The sequence below is a fragment of the Siphateles boraxobius genome, unplaced genomic scaffold, assembly GCF_051911475.1.
Source record: "Siphateles boraxobius isolate OS27281-9 unplaced genomic scaffold, OSU_SipBor_1 18, whole genome shotgun sequence".
Lineage (NCBI taxonomy): Eukaryota > Metazoa > Chordata > Actinopteri > Cypriniformes > Leuciscidae > Siphateles > Siphateles boraxobius.
The window spans coordinates 8472803-8492287 of NW_027508788.1; the positions used below are offsets into that span (position 1 = coordinate 8472803).

Consider the following 19485-nt stretch of genomic DNA (forward strand, 5'->3'; position numbering starts at 1 on the left):
CTTACAAAAGTATCAGTAACAGAATTGTTAAACCAAAGCACTAAAACTTTACTCATGCATGATTACATTACATTGATACTATCATAAACACAGCCCCAGAAAATCTTAGTTTATGGCTTTCACAAAATTATCATGGGAACGGAGATGAATTAAGTTAAATTGTGTGCCATTTTTTCATATCAAATTAATAATCATAACTTTATTTACTCTATATTAGTTTTATGTTGTATTAGTTTATCTTTTGGCCTCTGATACAGGATTTGTGTATTTACTAAACAACATTAACTAATTATGCATTCCTGATAACAACAACAACATAAGAGAGCAGGGATCGCCTGTTTAATACGTCAGTAAAGCAGTTACACTGTTTCTTTACAGGGAAAACACTTGCATTGCAGTGAATGTGCGGGGGAGATTTCGAGTGTAAATACATCACTGACATGTCTTACACCAGACTCTGAGCCAGTAAACATTTAACAATAAATTAGTCCACCAAGTTGATAAATAACCTATTTGACACAAGGAACTTGATAAACATTTTACTGGACATTCAATAAAATCCCGTTCTCAAAGATGAATCTGGACACAACCAGAGAACCTGAAGCTAAATAAAGATATTGAAAAGTGTTGTAGCACAAAATCCCAAACCCATATACAGCCCGAAACCGGTCTGTGTTTGATAGGCGAGTATGACATCATCAGCAGTGTGTTGGTTGCAACTTCCTTCTCGGAGAACACTGATTATATTTAAATGAGTTTCTGTGAGGCACGGCAGTGGTCATGACTAATGAGTTTCAGTGGGAAGATGTTGTTCTCTTAAAGTGACAGAGGGGGAGTGGCCAGAGCTTCCTGTGGCACTCCATTGGCCACCCCTTTTTTCACATTTTTTTGTAGCCTAATTATTTCCTCAGTTGAATTAATGTTTTTTTTTTTTTGGTTACAGGTTGAATAGCCTCTGTACATCCACGAACCAGCGAGTACAAAACATTTTTACAACATTTCACAATGTTGCTTTTTAATGGCAGTAGGCAATAACATTTTAAAAATATTCTAGAAAACCTATACCTATTATTAAAATATAAACCAAAATCAAACGTTACAGAGACAAACAGAAAAATGTTCTGAACATGAGTAGCCTATAGCCTCAGACATCACGTTATTCATTTTTTTACATTCTATTGTTTAAGTTTTCTGAACATAAAGAGACTTTGAACTGCCAGTGCCACACGAGACATACATTTTCTCCGCTAAAACTAACTCGCGTGCAAAGGGGGTGTAAAACATAGACGTCTCTATATAATAGGCTAGGCTATCTATGCTGTTAAAGCCACACTGAAGACACGGCAACTTCCCGTCTCGACAAATGATAACATTAACTTAGTTTTGAAAGTAGCCTAGTTTTCCACTTCCAGTTCCTGGTTGTTAAACAAATGGGTAAAAACCAGACTCTCATTGCGAGTTTCGATGTAGCCTACTCTATGTAATAGAAAATGACTAATAAATCAATAAACCGCGGAAAAGGTCCGTCGGAAAAATGCGTCACTTCACTGTAGGCTACTCGTCTGAAACTTCAATACAATATGTAGCCACTAGTGGGCATACATTTACCATACAAAACATCTGCCACACACATGTAACAAGTAGCCTATCACAAGTGTTTTTAAATGTAATGTATGCCTACATCATTTAATGTTGCTTATATTTATGTTGCTCATATAATTAACACACATCAGTTGAAATGGTTGAGCATTATATGGTGAGTCAAGTTCAAGGCTTATAGCTTTCTCAGAACCAATCCCATGTGAAACAGCCCCTTATATCAACGAAGGGAGGGAGGGTGTCTCTGTTTGACTCAAACATCATGTTATTTTTTCTGAATGTGATATTTGAAACAGGGTAAGATTTAAACACTCAAGGAAAACACACACACACACACACACTTTGCCTGGGACATCACATTAACGTTACTCTCAATCCTCCGTTAAGATATGTTTTTGTTCCTTTCAGATATTTTATATTTGTTGTTCACAGTGTAACGCCATCTGTGATTCCTGCTATATAGCCTATATACATTTGATCTTTTATTATTATTCCTCTGTTATTGTCAGTTAAACAGACTTGTTGCTGCAACGATCTGAGCTGTTCAGTCTTGCCCAGGCAAATTGTCAAAATTCACCTCTTCTCCGGCGAAACCAGTTTGGCCAGTTCCAGGTAGGCTACAGGTGCCTCTGGGCGGCTCCTCCCCACAGCGTCAGCGAACTTTTGAGAAATAGTTGCCATGGGAATTGCGAACGTATTGAGTAAAAAACTTTGTAAATATAGCATATTTGTTACATGTGTCATATCCCCCAGAAGCAAAACGTTTTACTCGATGTATCTTTGACCTGAATGGAGTGCGATGAGATAATGGTTAGTGCTCCACAAATAAGGAAAACATTCCTAAAATCTCCACGTCCGCTCTATTGTGTCATATGAAACCAGCCGCAACTTTCTTGATACTTTGTTGACCATGAGGGAGAGCAAACTAACTTAAACAGAGAAATATTATCAAGGTCCTTACTGTGCTTTCCTAGAACAAAATCCCACACTGTAAAATAATATTTGTTGAAGTTGTAAATAATTCAAAGATTTTTCAAGTATATTTTACGAGAAAATACTAGGCTATTTAGTCTTTTTATATTTCTATTTGATATAATTAATTATTTTAAGTAAAATAAATTAAGTAAAATAAATATTTTTCATAATTAAAATAATTTAATTAAACCCTTTTTTACGTTTTATATTAGTTTATTTAGTGTTGAGTTTCGACTGCCAGCACTTTTATTTCACATCATCCCACAACATTTTCCAGTATATTGTTTGTGCTTGTGTGTGTGTTTGTGTGTGTTTTTTAGGAAATTGATAACCTAATCACTTCCTGTCAGTGGCACTTCCTGTCTTTCTGTCCCTTAATCCATATCAAAAGGGCATTTTTTTCTTACTTGTGCAGTACACATGTTCTTGATATATTTCACAGACTCCTCCATAGATTTTATTACATATATATTTTTAAATTTTAAATGTAAACAAAAGAGCAAACCATATAAGGTGCTGTGTCCGCAATAAAAAAATGTCAAGGGAGTGACTCATTCAAGTCTAGGTTCAGTTGGATCCCATGAAGTAACCACAAAACCAGCAGAGCAGGTCATTCATTAGATGTCCCGCCTCCAAAAACACAGGCTCTTTAAAGCATCAGCACACTCCCTCTGAGGCACACACCTGTAAGCACTGCGAAGAAAGCCTCCTCAAAACAAAAAAAAGAGAGAAAGGTCATGGTGTCCGCTGGGCTTCAGTTACTGGGCATCGCCCTGGCCATCATAGGATGGATTGGTGTCATTCTGGTTTGCGCTCTACCCATGTGGAGAGTTACAGCTTTCATTGGCAATAACATCGTCACGGCACAGACATCATGGGAGGGAATCTGGATGAGCTGCGTCGTGCAAAGCACCGGACAGATGCAGTGTAAAGTCTACGACTCCATGCTGGCCCTGAGCTCAGACCTTCAGGCCGCCCGCGCTCTCACCATCATTGCAGTCGTGATTGGGATCCTGGGCATCATGCTGGCGATGGCTGGCGGCAAATGCACCAATTGCGTTGAGGACGAGAGCTCCAAAACCAAGGTCGGTATCACTGCCGGTGTGATTTTCATCATTGCTGGGGTGCTGTGTCTGATCCCGGTGTGCTGGACAGCCCACGTCATCATCCAGGAATTCTACAACCCCTTGGTGAACGCAGCCCAAAAGAGAGAGCTGGGAGCAGCGCTTTACATCGGCTGGGGGGCTGCCGCCCTCTTGATCATCGGGGGAGCTTTGCTCTGCTGCAACTGCCCACCAAAAGAAGAAAAAGGAAAATACACCGCCAAATATAATGCTACCCCTCGCTCTGAAGCCTCTGCTCCCTCTGGCAGAAACTTTGTTTAAATAATCTACTCGAAAATGGACTCTACAGTGCCTATAATGTTTACAGACTTGGTTTGTCCAGGATGTAGCGGGTCAAAAAGAGTTTGCAGCAGGTATCATGAGGACTTGAAAACCAGTCAATGAAACACTGATGCTAAAAGTTCTCTAAATTTTATATATATATATATATATATATATATATATATATATATTCAACACAGAGACAACGAGGACAATGGGGAACCACATCTTTTTTTTTATCTGCAGTTAAAGGAGACTAATCTGGAAATCTGTTTTAAGTATGATCAAATTTTCCAATCAAACTGTTATGTACTGTGGTCATGTGTTTTTTGTTGTATTTCAAAATGTATTCTCATTTTTTCAAGTATTTTTCAACTTTTTTGATTTTGTAAATATTACTGTTTTGTACTGCAAAAAAAAAATTTTTTCCCTGATATAAACGTCTGGCCAAATGAGAAAAAAATAAAAAATGTTTGTATCACACCAGTCTTTTGGACTGTCTGTCAGCTGTATTAAATGCATTTGCATGGGTGTTGACATGGGTGTCATGTTACAGCCCTCCATTATGTGTCACCTACCCTGTGGAACTTAGACTTTAAAAGAGAAACAGTGTACAAAACATTCTCAAAGGGAGTTGACAAAGAGGTGTGGTTTTTCAGGTCCACAAATTCGACAAGACTAAACACGATCTAAGGTTTGGCTTGTGTTTACTCAGAGCTGCTAGTATTTATAAGCAATTTGTTTTTTCTTTTTCAACTAAACAAATGTAGCCTAATTGTGAAAGTCTATAGCAACCTGGGGTGTGCATTTAGAATTTGTGAGAGCAAACAGCAAACAGTTTTGCAAGTTGAATTTTAATGTAAGAAAGAAGAATTACACAGAATTGAAATTATCTATCTATCTATCTATCTATCTATCTATCTATCTATCTATCTATCTATCTATCTATCTATCTATCTGGTCAGGCAAAACAAAAAGGATCTAATTGCAGCACTTTAATAATAATAACAGCAATAACAAAACACAATGAAGAAGCTCATAGGAAGAACACGTGGCAGCATAAACAAGACAAAAAATTTAACAAACTGAGGGCTGTAAATACACAGAGTTAAATGAGGGAACTAAATGAACAACGGATTGACTTAATTGATTAATGGCCTTAAATAGGGCATTATTTGAGGGGACAGCCATTCATAGTGGTGTCTGAAACTATAGTGGACGTTATTGAGTGTAGGCCTACTATTTAATCCCATAATGCACCGCAATAACAAGTCTACAACCGGTGTATGCTCAACGGCTAGAGAATACCCATGATGCTCACGTCGAATGAATTCCCACGTCTCACCAGAAGATGCCATCTGCCACTGAATCATTCATCCATTATTTTTTTTCAAACCGCAGGTCCAATTCAGCCTGGGAAAACCCTGACGAACTTCCGCCAGATTTGAGTCCGTCTGGCCAAGAGCCCATTCAAGCCCATTTTCAATTTTTCCAAACCGAGGTACCAATCACAAACGTTGAGGCGGGCTTTACACGATGACGATAGCGCAGCGACGTTGAAGCAGATTTTGTACATCATCTCCTTCATCGCTCTGATTGGTTTTAGGTCTATCCAACTGTGCCTAGAGGCATTTGAACGTGATCAGTGCGTTGGCCCCTTTGGAAATGTGCTGTGAAGGAACCTTCCCCAGACCCACTCTCAGTTACAAGTGAGAAGGGTCAGGTGTCAACCAGGCTAGGTCCAATGTGGCTTATCATAAATAAATTTCCTATAAATTCATTTTTACTTGATTATTAAAGTTCAAGATAAATCTTTTAATTTTCAACATGTTACAATTTCTCTCCCTTTTTAATTTTGCCCAACCCTGATTACAAACAACAAAATAACAGTAAAATCTTATTTATCACACAAAACCCATAATAATGTGAAGCTATTTCAACAGTATACTTTTAGTGTTTTTTTTTAATTCATCTGTATTGTCAAGTGGTTTCTCAAGTTGTCTCTTCATACAACTCACACAATAGTCAAAGAATATCAAATGTCCAGTTTTCTTTTTAGGCAAGAACTCCGCCCAAAGTTTACGGGCTATAAAACCCTGACAAATAAAACTTCACAGACGCTTTGCGCAACCATCCATGAAGTGACCTGTGTCCGACAACAATGGCATCTCAAGGCATCCAGATCCTGGGCATCATGCTTGCCATGATAGGCTGGTTGGGGACCATCATCACCTGTGTCATGCCAATGTGGAGAGTCACAGCCTTTGTTGGAACGAACATCGTCACGGCACAAATCATCTGGGAGGGTTTGTGGATGAGCTGTGTCGTGCAGAGCACTGGGCAGATGCAGTGTAAGGTCTACGACTCCATGTTGGCTCTATCACAAGATCTGCAGGCTTCCAGAGTCATGGTTATCATCTCCATCATGGTGGGCATCTTTGGATTCCTGATGGCTGTGCTTGGAGGAAAGTGTACTAACTGCTTGGAGGACGAAACAGCCAAAGCCAGAGCGTGCATCGTCTCAGGGGTGGTTTTAATTATCGCTGGCTTTCTCCTCCTGATACCTGTGTGCTGGTCTGCACACACTCTTATCAGGGACTTCTACAACCCTTTAGTAACCGCAGGCCAGCGTCGGGAGCTTGGGGCATGTCTCTACATAGGCTGGGGATCTGGAGGCCTCTTGTTGTTGGGTGGTGGGCTTCTTTGTTGGAACTGCCCGTCCAATGATAGTAGGCCCTACATGGCATACACCCATGCAAGATCTGTGACCCCAGCAATGGATTACGTGTGAGAAAACAAGCATAACTTGAAGATATATGGCAAGTAGGCTACTGTGCAAAATGACTCACACGTCACGTAAATTACAACTTTGTCACTTGTTAAATGCTTGAAAATTACTGAACGAAAGGTGATGATTATGAGTTTATAATGTTCATTTACAAAAATGTGATCAAAATAAAATTGTGTTTGTGTGTGATTGACCATGAAATATAGATGTCAGCCCTGAATTTTTTTTTAACTCTGAGTGAACACTCCTCTGTTGATCATTTCATAGCTGCTGATTTTCCCCATGCACTCACACAAAGTATAAGTTATTTTCGTTGTCGAGGAGAAACATTTTTCACTCCAACTACTGCACAATATTAGACAAGCTCAATCATTAATAACAGAGCCTTGCTACATGTTTTAAACAAGCATATGAAAACTCTGACCAGGAATTATACCACACTAATATGACAAATAAGTGTTGCTTTTGTAGGTCAACGACAAGTAAGGATGACTGAGATGATAAAAAGGATATTTTTTTAAAAAAATAAACACTTAAAAATCAAGTAAAACATATTTTTCTTGCACATAAATTACATTAAGTTTTTATTAAGTTAATTGATTAATTTGACCTGAACATAAATGTCAAAATAGGCTATATATTGATAAAAAATAAAATAAATGAATGACCTTTACACACAGCCAGTCGTGTAAGGTCTAAAGGGATTCCACTTTTTTAAATGCCACATACACCATTTTTAAAATTGGTGGTTATAATTTTTTATATAAAAAGAAAAAATACTGCCAAAATCTCTGGACAGTCAGTCACCAAGCTCTGCACCCCACACATAGCCTAATTTATCACAATGATAGAAATTGAAAATGTGTTCATCAGAGAAGAGATGTTAATGTGTTCATTTAGAATTTTTGTATGAATTGCATTTCTTGTAGGCCTAACTAAAGAGACAAAAAAGAGCGTCACTTGACCAATTGAATATAAAGCTTTTATTTTGACTTCATTTTACCGCAATTAAATTTTATATAGCCTATAGGTCTATTACAACTAAATATCCATACAAACATTGGATAATTCATCATAGTCCATACCGTCAAAAGTGTAACCCATATGTTCATTATAGAAACCTTGAGTACAAAATCCGACAAAAGTTCTGATCTTTTAAATGTTCTTCATTCAATTTCATTTTCCGAGTCGTTTGATTACGGTGCGGGGTTTTTGGCGACGAATGCTCGTTCGTGTTTCGACGGACGCTGTCAGCAGAGTATCGCGCCCCCGGTGAGCAGCAGCCCTGCGGAACACCAGCCCGTGTAAAGCGACGGCCCGAACTCCCGTCTCAAGGAGTACGGATTGTAGAAATCCAGGACGATGATGTTCGCCGACCAGCAGACAGGTGTGAGACACACCAGTCCGGCGATTATGAAAACACCCCCGCTTTTATGATAAATGCTGCTCTCGCAGTTTTGTCCTCAATACAGGTGGTGCATTTCCCTCCTACACCCGCCAGGAGAAGGCCGACGACAGAGAGGAGTAGCATCTGCCTGCAGACACGGAGGCTGCATTTTCAGGACCCCACTTCTAGGACCGCATTTCTAGGACCCTAGGTTTTTAGTGACAACGCCACCTATCGAATTAGAGGACCAGCGAAGATGAATGACATTCAGAGTGTGAGTATCAAATGCGAATCAATTTTTATTTGTTTAACTTTAAAAACAATTTTGATGCATTTCATTGGAAAGTTAACGTTGCCAACGTGCTGGTGATTTGCTAAACAGTCTTGAATGCATAGCCATCATATATTAGCCTCTAATGCTGGAAAATGAATTGTTAGCACGTTCATTTAACGGAACTGTTGCATGATAAGCCTGTGTTGACTTATTTACAGCACAATAAACTGTAGCATGTTTGTTCTGAAAGCTTGTTTATTACTCATTGTTTTTCCATTTTAATTCAGTTAAAATAATCTTAATGTTTTCACTGTCACCTGCTCACAGTCAGCCTGTTTAACGTTACCCACAATACATGTTATGTGTACGTCTCTTCATTTTGACATGGTTTTATAAAGTTGGTTGAGACATATGACATTTTAATAGTCAGACATATCCGAGAGGCCATTATAATAATTGAAATCCCACGTGTTAGATTGTGTCATTTACTGTATACTGTACTCTATATGAAGTGCTATCAAGGACACAGCTCAGGGTAGGCAATAGTACGACAAAAGATAAATAAATAAATTGGTTAAGCACTAGGCTTAGGCCAAATTTATGTCTATTTATTTATATGAAATTAACTTAAAAATGTTTTTCAAGAAACGACATGAGTGTTTCTAGAACCTTTGTTCCGAGAACATCGAAATCATTTTTTTTTTCAAATCTTTGAACAGTATGCAACAATTGTATTATGAAAATTAATTGGTATGGAGATTGATATCATTATTTTTATCATTATCATTACTCTGTGGTAACTAAGATCTTTCAAATATGAAATTTAAAATTAGAGAGTAGAACATGGTCAACTAAATGTTCCTTATTTAAATCACTTCTCTTTCTCTCTCTTAGGAGTCAGTGATGATGTTGTCCATGTGTTTGTACATCCATTGAAGTTCTGTCTATGTGGTTCAGGTCATGATCAAATTTGTTTTTTTTTTGTGTTCAAGTTCAGTGGTTATATATTATTTTGTAAAATATTTTGTGTGTTTAATTTCAGTTTTTATATATTATTTTGTAAAATATTTTGTGTGTTCAATTTCAGTTATATATTATTTTGTAAAATATTTTGTGTGTTCAAGTTCAGGTGTTTTATATTATTTTGTAAAATACAAAATCTTAAATCTACCCCCAGAGTCATCCTTGTCTTCCCTCTGTACTTGAAAATGTGGTCCATAGTGACTGAAAAGACTATAAAATGATTCCTTGTTTATTTTACTTGAGTTATTATATGCTACTTAGACCCAATAATTTCTCAACATTCCTAGGAACCTGGTTTAATTGCAATAAAGAAAGTAGTATTTGGGTGTAATAAAACTTGAAAGAAAAAAAAACACTCTAATGTAGTTAAAACTGGGTGGAAATATTGCATTGGTGGCACGTTTTTCGGTCCTCCAAAACTAGGGTCCTGGAAATGCGTTCCTGGGACTGCGGTTCTCCAACTCGGTAGGTGGCGCTGTCACAAAAAACTAGGGTCTTAGAAATGCGGTCCTAGAAGTGGGGTCCTGAAAATGCAGCCTCCGGGACTGCAGACAGATAATATTGACAGAGAGCAAGATGGAGATGATGAGTAAAGCGCGCGCCACTTTCATATGCACAGGCAGCGCTAATAATGAATCATACACTTTGCACTGCATGTGCCCCGAGCTCTGAATCACACAATTCATCCACAGTCCCTCCCAAATGACCTGAACCGTAACCATGTTACGGCCAAAGAAGACTGTAGAAATCCACATCGGTAGGGCGCAGGTTATGATAGACCCCAGAAACCCAATAAAAGACAGGGCAAATCCTAACATCTGCAACCCAAAAGATGCCATGCTCCTCTTGTATAGTCATCCCTTCCGTTTAACTTCACTGACTTTACGGCATTTATATGCAGCTCCTACCCACACGTTGGTTGACATGGTCTTTGAAGGCAAAAAAGGGGGTCTCAAGTTTTTTTTTCTTTTTTTTTCTGGCTGGCTTACATTTAGTTTATTTATGCATTTGTTTAACTATTTGGGTCACTTTTTTTAAGTCATATGGACATCCTTGAAACACTTCACATCCTTTGATGTGTTTATGCAGCATGATGCAATAAATCTTAATTAAAGTGTCTTAAAGTAGGCTATTATTTTCACACTCTAGCCGTTCCCTTAATTATCAATGCAGCTGTACAAATCTCTTTAAGGAGCATTTTTACATTTCATGTGTTTGAAATGTACATTTCAAATTATGTATTAGGCTACATTATGGTAGAAATTTTATTGATGGAAATTCTAAGACTGTTTGGAAGAAAACACCTTTGTTTTACTATGGCTAATTTCATAATGACCATTTATAGGCTATCCTAAATAATAGCATATTTTTATACATTTTGAGTCATGTGACAAAATTAGTCATAGCCTATAGGCCATATGTATAGTATTACAGCTTGATGCACAGTAAAAAGCAACAAAAGTATATTCTGATAGCTTACCTTGCCCTTCTGTTGTCTTCACACACCCGAATGCCTATTTCATATCAAGCTCTTCACTTACACTGTTGTCGCCTAGACTTCTGAAAATATATATTTATTGGATCAGAAAATGCTAGTCAGGATGGGCGTGGTAATAAAAAAAAAAGTCTTCCATGTTTTGGTCAAACCCTCATTTAACAAAAATGACAAACATAAATTTGTTTCTGTTTTTTTTTTTTTTTTTCACTTAATCAAAAGGAATTAGTAGGCTATTTCAAATAGATATTATTATTAATAATAAATTGCTTTCTTTTATAATTTTTATTCTAATTATTTACAGATCAGAAATTGTTCAGACCAGGGCCGAAAACTTGAACAATATGGACATTTTCTTGAAACATTTAAGTAAATTCACTTTTCTAAGAAATATATTCATAGACTTAACTCAATCTCGAACAAGGTTAAACTGGGTCATTTTTTAAAAACAATAAACAAATAATCTTCTGTAAATATCCATGAGGAGACCTAATTGTAATAGTATAGGCTACTATTCAAATGCTTTTATGACAGTCGATCACACCGTCAAAACAGTGCGTGGTCCACAGCGATGTGCACATATTTATATTTTTTATTATAAATCCCGATATGTGCGTGCATGGCAAAGTTTAGTCATGTTCTGATGTTCTTACCAGTGCTATTGAATGTAGCCTATGACTCAAATTATGAAGTGTGTTAGGAAAATGCCTTCTGTAGGCCTGAGGTTAGTAATTTTTCAATGGCTCCCACCCGCAAGTGACGCATGTTCAACGTCCTTGTTAGTTCTAATGAGCCTTGTGTCTGAAACAGTGGCGGAGCCAGGAATTTTTCATAGGAGTGGCCGGGCAGAGGCCAGCAGGTACTCTGGGGCATAGATATAATAAAGGCTAGATGTCTTACGGCGGAGTCTCTATCGTCATCACCGTCGGCCATCTTGTCACAGGCAAGCTTTCTGGAGGGCTCTGTGGTAGGCCTACCTGATGTAAGATGAGTGATCAGCACGAACACAAATACTCTTATCTCGTTGAAATCTTGACGGATTTACAAACGGTTTGGTTTATTACAAACTTTATTAACGTGGCTATTATTATTTATTTTATACACTTATTATTCATAAGTATACAGTGTGATAACTACATCTCTGACGTTTATAACAAACCAAACCTTTTGAAAATCGGTAGAAAATTGAGCAAGTTATGGTTAATTAAAAAGTGCATGCACCATTAAAACACAATGTTACGAGTGAGCGAGCTGCCTGTGACAAGATGTGACGTCGACCTCCATTGGCTAACAGCGCGGACGAGACATCTAGCCTTTATTATGGATATCTATGTTGTGGGGTGGCACAAAAAACATTATTTTGCAAACAAACATGGCACTCATCCAAACTTACAAATACTTTTTAAAGTATTGTAAATTTAAAATTACATTTTTTTATTAAAGTTCACCAAATAACTGAGTGTCATGATTTTACTCACCCTCAAGTTATTTAATCAAATAAATCTTAGGAAAACGGAATACATATCTCCCAATGCTGAAAAAAAAACAGTTTAAAAAGGACCAGAAAATCATGTCAATTATGTTCTGAAGTGAATTTTATTTCAAGTGCAAACTGAAAATTCAGCAAACTTACAAGCTGTTTCAAAATTACATGACACTAGTTACACTAGTACAAACAACCTACATTAGTTGGATTCTATGGTTATTGTGGTTTAAAGCAAAGAAATTCACAAATTCATCATGGTTCAGAGACTTGGCTCTCTTGGACTCCACTTAAGACACCTGGATTGCTAGTCTATCATCATCCATGGTTAAGCGCAGGTAACTCTTTACCAGTTTGAGAGTAGAGAAGCTGCGTTCACATGCAGCTGTACTCACGGGAATGGCAACAGTCTAAAGAGCTTGTGAAATACCTCTTTAAATGGCTCAATGAGCACAGTCAAATCTACAACACTACTGGGCTTCTGTATGCCAGCTTACACTTTTCTCTCCAGAATTCTTTTCATTTGGTGGAGTTCATGTCTTAGGTGATATATGTTTGCATGAATAGATAGAGGCAAATGGAAAAGTTCTTCCACCTGGCAAAATGTTGCACTAGTGGGGTTCAGAGCTTGGATTCCCATCATAATTTCACAGTTTGGTTTTGAGAATCATCTGTGTAACTCACCAAGGTTATTATAGTTTTGCATTTTTAATTTAGTTTTTATTTTAATATGATTTCCTATAAATTTCAGTTTAGTTTTAGTTAGTTTCATTAATGGTTTTGTTAGTTTTTATTTTGTGAACACATTTCTGTTTAGTTTTTATATATTTATTTTCAGTTTTAGTAGTTTAGCAAAGTTAACAGAACACTTCCGGTTAAATACATTTAATTTCAGCAAAGTTTAATGTTGGCTGTTTATTAACTTGTGTGCAAACCTCTTGATAATAATAATTAAAAAATAAAATAATTGTTTGAGATTGAACAAAGAACCAAACAAATGCAAATTAAAAGTAAATATTATTAATTCATATTCAATCATATTAAAAATGAAATCTTGTTAAAAAAGGTTTATAAGATAAATAAAAAAATGTGTGTATGATTATTATGATTCTTTTTTATGGTTATTTCTATGACTAATCCTTTCAAACATTATTTGTGTATTGATCCATTTATGCTTTTTGTCTATTGCATATTTTAATATCATATAGGCCCTACACATAGTTATAGCCTACTCATATTCATTTGTTCTGTTCAGACCAGACATTTCGTTTACTTTTATTACTTTATTATTTGTGGGCTAGACATATAGGCTTTTTTCTCTCTCTGTTTTCTGCTCAGTGTGATTAGTGGTATCCTGTCTAATATGTGTGGTATCTTGTTTAGTTTCACATGAAACGGTTATTTTACTTGGAATTAAGGTACAGCTGTAATTTGCATAAGCCTAAGATCTAGACATGATGGATACGTATTTGGCCATTTCTGCTTCTTAGGGCTGGTTAAAAGACGCGGGCAGTGGAATGGGTAAAAAGCGCAAAGTGTCTCGAGACCCGTCTTTTAAAAGTTGAACTTATTTTAACTTGAGTGCTGCGTTTTTAGAACGTCGTGTCATGCCATATACTGTAAAAAATATGGACAAAGCGTCTGTGACGTCACCCATGGACTTTCTGAAGAACGGTTTTGATGCCATCTTGGAAAATGTTTTCAGAAAGGATACAGAGGTGGTATGATGTGTTGTGTCAGATCATAGATAGATAGATATAGATAGATTCTCAAATAGCTTACCTGATCTATCTCAGCTGCGCAGTGCACCCAAACAAACAGATGAACTAGAGGAAATGACTAGCAGTTTGAGCACCATGTTCTCTAGTACACTAGATATTGTTGCACCAATTAGATTAAAAAAGGTTAGAGAGAAAACTAAAGCACCATGGTACAACAGTGCTACGCATGCAATCAAGAGAGAAACTCGTAACTTAGAGCGTAAATGGAAACAAACTAATTTAGAGGTCTTTAGAATCGCGTGGAAAGACAGTATGTCACGTTATAAAAAGGCTCTAAAAGCAGCCAGGGCTGAGCATCTCCGCAAACTAATAGAAAATAACCAAAATAATCCAAGGTTTTTATTCAACACCGTGGCTAGACTAACAAATAAACAAACATCACCAGAGCAAAATATTCCATTACAATATAGTAGTAATGATTTTATGAATTACTTCAATGAGCAAATAGAAAGCATCCGAAACACAATTGTAAATATACAATCCTCTATGATGTCTTATGATTCAGCCTCAATTATGGCCCCTCTAGAACAACTACACCGCTTTACAACTATAGGACAGGAAGAGCTAAATAAACTTATCATTGCATCTAAACCAACAACATGTTTATTAGATCCAATACCCACTAAACTACTGAAAGAAGTGTTACCTGTAGTCGAAGAGCCTCTTCTTAATATTATTAACTCGTCTTTATTTTTAGGTCATGTTCCAAAAATATTCAAGCTGGCAGTAATACAACCTCTCATTAAGAAACCGCAATTAGATCCAAATAACTTAGCAAATTACAGACCCATCTCAAATCTTCCATTTATGTCTAAAATACTAGAAAAAAATTGTGTCCGCTCAATTGTGCTCTTTCTTACAAGAAAACGATATCTATGAAAAATTCCAGTCGGGATTCAGACCGCATCATAGCACAGAAACTGCGCTAGTTAAAATTACAAATGATTTACTTTTAGCTTCTGACCAAGGCTGTATCTCAATACCAGTTCTACTCGATCTTAGTGCTGAGTTCGATACTATCGATCATAAAATACTCTTGGATCGACTACAAAACTACACTGGTGTTCAGGGACAGGCATTAAGCTGGTTTAGATCGTACTTATCAGACCGTTACCATTTTGTCTGTTTAAATGGGGAAAAATCAAAGATAACGCCAGTAGACTATGGAGTGCCGCAAGGATCGGTGTTAGGCCCTCTGCTATTCTCAATATACATGCTGCCACTTGGTAATATTATAAGAAAACATGGAATTAATTTCCACTGTTATGCTGATGACACTCAATTATATATCTCATCACGACCAGATGAAAACAATAACTTATCTAAATTGACAGAGTGTCTAAATGATATAAAATGCTGGATGACGTGTAATTTCCTGCTATTAAATTCAGATAAAACGGAGGTACTACTTATTGGTCCAAAAAACTACCCACAAAATCCCTTACAATACAACTTTAATTTAGAAGGATGTCCTGTTACTTTATCCACTACAGTAAAAGACCTGGGTGTTATACTAGACCGCAACTTGACTTTCGAAAATCATATTTCATATATTACAAGAACAGCCTTTTTCCACCTTAGAAACATTGCTAAGCTACGCAACATGCTATCTGTTTCTGATGCAGAAAAGTTAGTTCATGCATTCATGACCTCGAGACTAGATTACTGTAATGCTTTATTAGCTGGTTGTCCTGCATCCTCGATAAACAAGCTACAGTTAGTGCAAAATGCAGCTGCTAGAGTTCTTACTAGATCAAGAAAATATGATCATATAACACCTATTTTATCATCTCTACTCTGGTTACCTATTAAGTTACGTATCAATTACAAAGTATTCCTACTGACCTATAAAGCCCTAAATGGTTTAGCTCCTGTGTATTTAACAGACCTTCTATCGCCATACAATCCATCGCGCTCTTTAAGATCACTAAATTCGAGGCTTCTGGTCATTCCTAGGATATCTAAGTCCACTAAAGGAGGGAGGGCGTTCTCGCATTTAGCTCCTAAACTCTGGAATAGCCTTCCTGATATTGTACGAGACTCAGACTCGCTGTCCCAGTTTAAAACTAGATTAAAGACGCATCTCTTTAACCAAGCATTCACTTAATGCTTAACCTTTGGTACTACTGCTGAATCAGTTCGAATGCATTAACATTATGAACATCAGCTATGCTAATTATTTCCCATCTGCCTTTCTGCTGTTATCTCGGGACGCTAGTCCCGAGGTAAATAGCGTTCGTCAGCTCCAGTTTGTATCCAGCCTCTCACGGAGACTTCAGATGCCCCAACGCCTGTGAAGAGACGACTCGACGCCTGTGAAGAGACGACTCAAAGCCAGCGATATGTTATGCCATAAATTAATACATGATTAACTAACTGTATTTTTCTATGTACATTTCCGAAATGCAATTTCTGTAAAGCTGCTTTGAGACAATGTGTATTGTGAAAAGCGCTATACAAATAAATTTGAATTGAATTGAATTGAATCATGGCCGAGACGTCAAATTTCAGGAATCCCACTCGGCGCAGCCCGTTATCAGCTGTCAATCACGCTGTCAATCAAAGTTAACCACGCCCTTATTTGTCATACATTTTATATCTAAATACGATCTAAAATAACGAGTTAGAAAAAAATCCACCCCCCTCACAGTTGTCAGGCACTCGGAACCTATCGAAAAATACAATTAAAGTCCATGGGACCAACCTATAAAAACATGAATTTATACTGTGAAAACGGATATTTTAACATGGGGGTCTATGGACATTTGCTCCCTTTTGGGACCTGCCCCTAGCGGATTTTTGATGTATTGCAGTGTTCCGCACTTCCGGGTAGGCTTCATTTTTCAGATTAGAATGTTGCCGCTTGTGTCATGCACGATACGCTGCAAAAAATGCGAGACTCGAGCTCAACGGCCAAACACTGAAAAATAAAGTAGCGCAGTGGAATGGAAAAACGTGATTGTCCGGTACAGGATGAGAGCTTATTAATTACAAAACCATAATTTATTTTTGCTAATTATTATTTTATTTCCGTTAGTTTTTCAGTAACTGTTGTTAGTTTCGTTTAGTTTGGGTTTTTCATTTTTGTTGAAATTTAATTAATTTTAATTTCATTAATTAATTAATTTTACGGCCATTTCAGTTTGACCAATAGTTTTAGTCTTAGTTCCAGTTTTCGTTTACGAGAATTACCTTGTAACTCACTCAGCATATTGTCAAGCACGGGGTAGAATATACTGGTCCGAAAAGTGTATTTAGGACTTTTGGCACGGCCAGCTTATTGGGACATTGTAACATATCCATGGAGATTTGAGCTCTGTTAAGTCTTTCTTTTTGGAGCTGGCTCTGTTTCAATGTTGCATTGTTCAGCAGCATTTAAAACATCTTTCCAGAGTCCTTCAAAGTAGGATTCATCCCTGTAACAATGAAAACGATGCATAAGAGCTTCAATTAGATCCAGGGCTGAACCCAAATCAAGAGCTGGTGATTGATGAATATCAAAATGACATCTTGTGTCACCAAATAGCTCAGTGAAGGTCCCTAAAAGACCAATGAATTCCAGGTCATTTGAGCAAGAAGTCCACGTGCATCAATGGCTCTATCTCAACTGTTTTCTAAAGATATTTCCTCTAGCACAGGAATTACGGCATGTAATCGTTTGAGTACAGCATTGCAAGCCATATGTTGACAAGCCCACCTTGTGTCACTTAATTTTTGCAGCACTCTGGGTGCACTATCATACATTTATTTCTGTATGTTAAGCCATTTGATATGAACATAGGAGCCTGACATGAATGAATCTATGGAATGAATACAGTCTCTGCAAAATTGTAAAGAAACATTCAGCTTGGAGGACTGCTTTCACAGTTTCAACTAACACTAAATTAAGGCAAAGGGCATTGCAATGTGCATAAAACGCCTGCTTTGCCACCTCCTTAATACGAGACTGAACGCCGGAGTGCTTGCCCCTCATTACGGAGGCACCATCATAGGCTTGCCCAACCAGGTTACTCCTGTAATCCAAGCCATATCTTTCAAGGATATGGATTATTTTTTCTGTAAATCCTGCAGCATCAAGGCGCTCTGCAGCTTCAAAATGTAAGAAGCTTTCCTTAACTGCTCCTTGGTAGTAGTATCTTAGCACCAAAGAGATCTGTTCTTTTTTTTTTGGTATCTTTAGTTTCATCAGCCATAATGGCAAACACCTTATTTTCCCTGACTTCATTTATGATGGAGACACGCACCATTTCTGCCAATGTGTCCAAAATTTCATTTTGAATATGTTGACTTGTGTATTTTGCGTTTTGAGGCCCCGCCAATTTCTTCTTAACAGTTGGGTCATGGTTGCCAATGACATTTAATATTTCTAAAATGTTTCCCTTGTTGTCAGCATCAGCGGTCTCCCTGTGACCCCTCTGGGATATATTCTGGGTGGCAGTTTACAGCAAGACTTCTGCTACAGTTTTTATGCATGTACGATTTTCCTCTATTTGATTTTTGTGCTCTTTATTTAAAATAGTCATTAAAGATGAATCAGTCTTTTTTTTTTTTTTCAAATTCCTTCCAAGCAATCATTGCATTTATGTGTGCCTCAGACTTTGCATCCGCAGCAAATCCACCATCTCTAAATGTTGCCTTTTTCCAATTCTTATATCCCACAACAGATGTAAAGATTGAATCTGTGTTTAGAAGGCCAAAGTTTCTACAAGAGAAACAATACCCTGAGACCTGGCACTGGGAGTATTCTATCCATGGATGTAAAATGTACCATGAGGCTTGAAAGTTTCTTCGTCTGTCACCCTGGAGAGTCCTGGGAAAGACTTTTAGGTGTGGCTTGACTGGACCATTAGCTCTTGATGTGGAAATGTCTAGAACAATAAAGAAAAGGATGACAGAACCAAAATTAGCAATATAAAGAAAGAAAAATAATTTAATTTTATACTGTTTTCCCCATCATTTACACCTAACATTTGACTGAGGTTCTTTAATAAACCTGAAAATAAGACTTTCACACTTATAATCAAGATATGTGTGATAGGTAGTTTACCTGGAGGTCCAATTGGGTCAGTATGGTTAGTTGGCTCCTCTACATTCTCAAAGTAGGCTATGTCTTCTGAACTGTCTGAGAAAGTGCTAGAAAACAAAAACCAGTCTCAGTTTGTTTTCATATGCTTTAAAACAGTTTTATAGTAATGATTTCTATATCACTTGTTGTATTCAAACATATATACCAGTAGTCAAGTGTGTGAGTGGAAGTATCCCAGACAGCAAACAGTCATTGAAACTATGTTAAAT

The 19485-nt window shown here is 37.2% G+C and overlaps 2 protein-coding genes and 1 pseudogene across 2 annotated transcripts; 2 read left to right on the forward strand and 1 right to left on the reverse strand.

The window, feature by feature from the left end:
• The first annotated feature begins 3229 nt into the window (after positions 1-3229).
• Positions 3230-4109, forward strand: LOC143741005 (claudin-4-like). The gene has a single exon (XM_077233241.1). The coding sequence runs from the start codon at positions 3312-3314 to the stop codon at positions 3957-3959; it is 648 nt and encodes a 215-aa protein (XP_077089356.1). The 5' UTR covers positions 3230-3311; the 3' UTR covers positions 3960-4109.
• Positions 4110-4783: 674 nt separating this feature from the next.
• On the forward strand, positions 4784-6948 carry LOC143741007 (claudin-4-like). The gene has a single exon (XM_077233244.1). It carries the CDS (start codon positions 6121-6123, stop codon positions 6748-6750), a length of 630 nt encoding a protein of 209 aa, XP_077089359.1. The 5' UTR covers positions 4784-6120; the 3' UTR covers positions 6751-6948.
• Positions 6949-7850: 902 nt separating this feature from the next.
• Positions 7851-10350, reverse strand: LOC143741014 (claudin-like protein ZF-A89; annotated as a pseudogene).
• Between the last annotated feature and the right edge of the window lie 9135 nt (positions 10351-19485).

Bases quoted from the DNA above. Each gene is read 5' to 3' on its own strand.
- LOC143741005 (XM_077233241.1), top strand. From the start codon at position 3,312: ATGGTGTCCGCTGGGCTTCAGTTACTGGGCATCGCCCTGGCCATCATA.
- LOC143741007 (XM_077233244.1), top strand. From the start codon at position 6,121: ATGGCATCTCAAGGCATCCAGATCCTGGGCATCATGCTTGCCATGATA.